This window comes from Fukomys damarensis, unplaced genomic scaffold (assembly GCF_012274545.1).
Source record: "Fukomys damarensis isolate Sample0158 unplaced genomic scaffold, DMR_v1.0_HiC HiC_scaffold_37, whole genome shotgun sequence".
NCBI classification, from domain to species: Eukaryota; Metazoa; Chordata; class Mammalia; order Rodentia; family Bathyergidae; genus Fukomys; species Fukomys damarensis.
In genome coordinates, this window is record NW_022900949.1 from 10,834,482 (window position 1) to 10,838,979 (window position 4,498).

The window sequence follows — 4,498 nt, forward strand, 5'->3', positions numbered from 1 at the left end:
CGCTCCGGGCTCTCGGGGGCCGCCTGAGTGGCCTGCTGCTGCTCCTCAGGTCCACTGGGGACAGAGGATGGGGCTAGGTGAGGTTCCCACCGCCGTTTCTGCCTATGGGTCTTGTAGGGCGGGCTGCAGCAAGTGAAGCGCCCCCCTGCACCTCCGCTTACCTGGACTCTACCTCTGGCTTCTCCTGCGCCCGGGGTCGCTCTGGGTTGAGCGCGCGGTGGATTTTCTAGATCCCAGACAGAGCAAGGGGGGTTGGAGGTGGGCCAGTAATGGCAAAGCGGCCCCACCCGCACCCCCAGTTCCCCTACAGCCGCCCACCTGGCTGGTGTGCAGCCAGTACTGTAGTCGGTTCCCCTTGCGGATGCGCGGCAGCACTAGGCGGTAAAAGACATGCTCTCCCAGCGAGCTGAGCAGAGCGCTGCCAAGGCCTAGGCAGAGCAGCAGAAAGAGGCCGGAGAAGTGGTAGATGCCCATCTGGAGGGTCTGGGGGTGGGGCACCAAGTGGGTTAAGGGCTTGCACCAGGTGGGGAGGCAGAGGCATCAGGCTGGATGTGAAGTGTCATGGAGGGGCACTAGAGCTGGGGTTTTGTAGGACAAGCAGGAGTGCACAAAAGCAGACCAGTGTCCACCTTAGAATGACAGGAAGTTGGATGCCTCAGACATGGCCCAGGGGCCCGTGCCTACCACAACTCTGAGCCTGGGGCCTGGCCCACCTCTGTAACTGCGAAGACCCGCTTCCCACAAGGCACCATCTTGTACCACTTGTCATGCAGCAGGTCAATGAAGCCCGAGGATTTGTAGCGGCTGATGAACTTGGACAGGTTGGAGGTGAGCGGCGAGTTCTGGGGCAGTCCAATGCCGTAGCCTGGGAAAGGTGGGTGGGATGGGGTCCTGGGGACTGAGGAGAGCCTCGCAAGCCCCAACCCGGCCTTCTCGCACCCCTTCATCCTCCCTCACCCTCGATGGCAAAGGGCTTGCCCACGGTCAGCAGCTTGCAGTCGGGGTCGATTGACACCTCGTAGTCCAGGAGTGACTTGTCCATGATGAAAGCGTTGAGCTTGGGGGGGTCGCTCCTGAGGTTCGGGATGGGATGAGCTGTGACAGACCCCACCCTAAGACCCCGCCCACCTGTGCCCCGCCCCCTTACGTGAGCATGGCGACGCCACCTGGCGTGGTGGGCGCGCTGTGGCGCCGCATGTGCGCATGCATTTCCGGGAAGCTGGCTTTGATGTAGGCCTCGGCGCTGCTCTCCCACACAGTGCCGAAGCGGAAGCCCTGCGGAGGGTGGTGCAGCTGCGGGGGAAGAGTGGGGCAGCGCCTTCGATTGGAGCCGGGACCCCTTACCCCACCCTGCCAGGGATGAGACCCCTGTCTAGAACCCCCTGCAGGTGTATCTCACCGCATTGCCATCTCCCCTCAACTCCCTTGGGGTCCTCTGGGAGCCCCAAATGAGCACTTCTCAAACCTCCCCTGCAACCCCACCTCCCAACACTCAGAACTGCTCCCGGTGGTACTTTGCCAGCATCCATCTTGCCAGTTCCATATGCCCGCCGCCATCCACCCATCCCTGGTCCCACCTCCGGTTCAGGCATCCACCACCCGAGACCAGCTGAGTCACGCTGCCTAGGTTTCCCTGAGCTGACCCTGGGCCTCTTGCCCAGGAAGCCACCAGATGAATCGTGTTCTAAAAGTAAAAGCGCTCTAGGGCCTAGGATTTAGCTCAGTGGTTCTGCCACTTGCTTCGCAAGCACAAGGTCCCGAGTTCCATCTCTGGTACCAAAAAAAATAAATAAATAAAATAAAAAAAAAGCTATCTAGCTATGGTGTGCTAGGCCTGTCATCCCAGTACTTTGGAGGGCTGAGGCAGGAGGATCACAAGTTCAACCCCAGCCTGAGTAATTTAACTTGGTGGGACTCTCTCAAAATTTAAAAATAAAAAGGTTTGAGGTTGTAGCTTGGAGGTAGCACATCCCTAGGTTCCATCCCTAGTAGCATAAAAGTACAAACAAATAGTCCAGACATGGTGGTACATGCCTGTTATACCAGCACTGGGGAAGGCAGGAGGATGGTAATTTGAGCCCAGCCCAGGCAACTTGGCAATTTAGAGAGATCCTGTTTCAAAACAAGAAAAGGTGGGCCAGGGATTTAGCTCAGCGGTTAGGTGGCCTGCCTTGCAAGCGCAAGGACCCAATTTCAATCCCCTGTACCCCCCCCAAAAAAACCAACAAAAACAAACAAGAAAAGACTAGCTCAGTGGCACTGCATTTGCCTGGCAAGAGCAAGGTCCTGAGTTTGATCCCTGGTGTGTGTGTGTTGGGGTGGGGGGAGGCTAGGGCTGTATCTCAGTGCAGAGGCCCTCGGTTCAGTCCCTAGTACCAGTGAATATAAGCTGCAATGGGTCACACTCTGGCAGCGCTGTCCCTTAGGGCTTTTCCAGTGATACCAGTGTTCTGTCTCTTCTCTTTACACCTGGCTGCTTGGCACCCACCCCTTCTCAGCCTCAGGACACAACTGGCTGGATGTCACAGGTGGGAGATACCATGGGATACACGCAAAAAATGTTGCATGTAAGAAAAGTCCTGCTGGTCATAGTGAAGCACACCTGTCATCCCAGCACTGGGAAGGCTGAGGCAGGCAGGAGGATCACAGAGTTTGAGGCCAATCTTAGTTAAACGGTGAGTTCGAGGCCAACCTGGACTACATAGACCCTGTCCCAAAGACCAAAACAGAAACACCCCTCCCCGAAACAAAAGAAACATCCTGCAGCAGTACCTGGGTGGCACGGGATTCAGATTTGAACAGACTGTGCTGGGTGGGGGACAGTGGGAAAATAAGGCCCTGACTGTGAAGGTCCCTGCAAAATTCTCAGGTAAAACCACACAGCCCGGGACTCATTCCCTAATAGTGCAGCGGTGGGCACTGGCACTACGTGAAGCTTAGGAGCTGAACAAAGCTTTCGGCGCCCAGACTGTAGAGTATTTGAAATTGTCATTAAAAAGAAAATCTGCAGGGCCGGGGATTTAGCTCAGTGGTTCCACCACCTGCCTTGAAAATGCAAGGTCCCAGTTTCAATTCCCAGTACCATAAACAAATGAACAAAAAGAAAATCTGTGTTTGGTGTAGTGGTGCACTTGTCATCTCACTAACTGGAGGCTGAGGCAAGAGGACTGCAAGTTCAAGCATTGCCTGGACAACTTAGCAAGACCCTGTCTCAAAATAAAAAATACCAAGGGCCGGGCATGGTGTCACACGCCTGTAGTCCCAAGCTGAGGCAGGAGGATCACCATGAGTTCAAGGCCAACCTGGACTACACAGTGAGACCCTGTCTCAAAAACACAAAGCAAGCAAACAAAAAAGAAAACTAACAAGGGCTAAGGATGTTGTGTGTGAAGGCCATGAGTTCCATCCCCAGTAGTGGAAAAATACAAAAGTATAGACCAGGGCTCACTCCTCCTCTGCTCTCAGCCCTCCATGGCTCTCACCTTCCCCGGAGCCAAAGCTCAAGTGCTCCCTGTGGCTACAGGGCCCTGCATGACCTGTCCTGTTGCCTCCCTGTCTCCTCTCCTTCTTCTGTGTCCCTTGATTCCCCTGCTTCATCTACAAGGGCTCCTTGCTGCTCCTGTACGTCACTGGGTTCCATCCTGCCCCAGGGACTTTGCACCAGCTGTGCCTCTGTCTTGCTCCAGATGTCCACATGACCATTTCATCAAATTTTTGGGGAGCATCAAGGACACCTCTGTGAGGGACTATTTTTTTTTTTAGTTTTAGGGGTGTTTTGTTTTTTGTTTTTTCCCCAGATAAAGTCTCACTATGTCATCCAGGCTGGCCTTGAACTCAGGGTGATCCTCCTGCCTCAACCTCCTGAGTGCTGGAATGGCAGAGGCTGTCCACAGAGCGGGGCACACACCGGAGGCAGGGTTGTGGCTCAGTGGCAGAGTGCTGGCCTAGCTTGCCTCACCCCTGGTGCAGCCCACACCCTTGAGGCCACCCACCTTGGGGTCGTGGATCCCTGACAGTTCCTCGAATGTCTTGTCCCCGACCATGACAGCAGCCAGGTTGGCCGTGTAGCTGGACAGCACTAGCAGGCAGAAGATGGCCCAGAGGTTCATGAGGAAGCGCCCAGTGGGACACTTGGGGGTCTTGCTGGACACGGTGCGGCCAAAGAGGATGGCGTAGCAGAGGTTGAGCGCAGAGGAGTAGGAGAAGACTGTGCTGCGGTTGCGGCCCCGCGGCGTGAGGCCGTAGGGGCTGCGCCACTCGTACAACGTCAGGAAGAGCGCGGTGAGGTGCAGGGCCGCGAAGACGCCCAGCCACATGGTCCAGTGCAGCGGCCACATGAAGGCGCCGATGGGTGAGGCCGTGTCGCGTGTGCGCACCATGATTCCCAGGCTGGTGGAAAAGAAGGGGCTTGTGAAGTCCACCACGCGCGAGCGCGCCGAGTTGATGCTGAAGCTGGTGACTGCCATGTGCGCCGTGCCGGCCAGCAGGTCGCCCACCA

At 56.4% G+C, this 4,498-nt stretch overlaps 1 protein-coding gene across 1 annotated transcript in view; it reads right to left on the reverse strand.

Annotated features, from left to right (window-relative positions):
* The window catches only part of Grin3b (glutamate ionotropic receptor NMDA type subunit 3B), a 7,771-nt gene that overhangs the window by 344 nt on the left and 2,929 nt on the right, over window positions 1-4,498 (reverse strand). Inside the window, exons 5-11 of the mRNA XM_033759630.1 lie at window positions 3,993-4,498; window positions 1,148-1,293; window positions 958-1,073; window positions 714-865; window positions 319-483; window positions 162-226; window positions 4-54 (exon numbers count right to left, since the gene is read on the reverse strand). The exon at window positions 3,993-4,498 is cut by the window's right edge and continues 67 nt beyond it. Of these exons, the coding sequence (XP_033615521.1) occupies window positions 4-54; window positions 162-226; window positions 319-483; window positions 714-865; window positions 958-1,073; window positions 1,148-1,293; window positions 3,993-4,498 (1,201 nt within the window). The remainder of the gene's footprint in view (window positions 1-3; window positions 55-161; window positions 227-318; window positions 484-713; window positions 866-957; window positions 1,074-1,147; window positions 1,294-3,992) is intronic.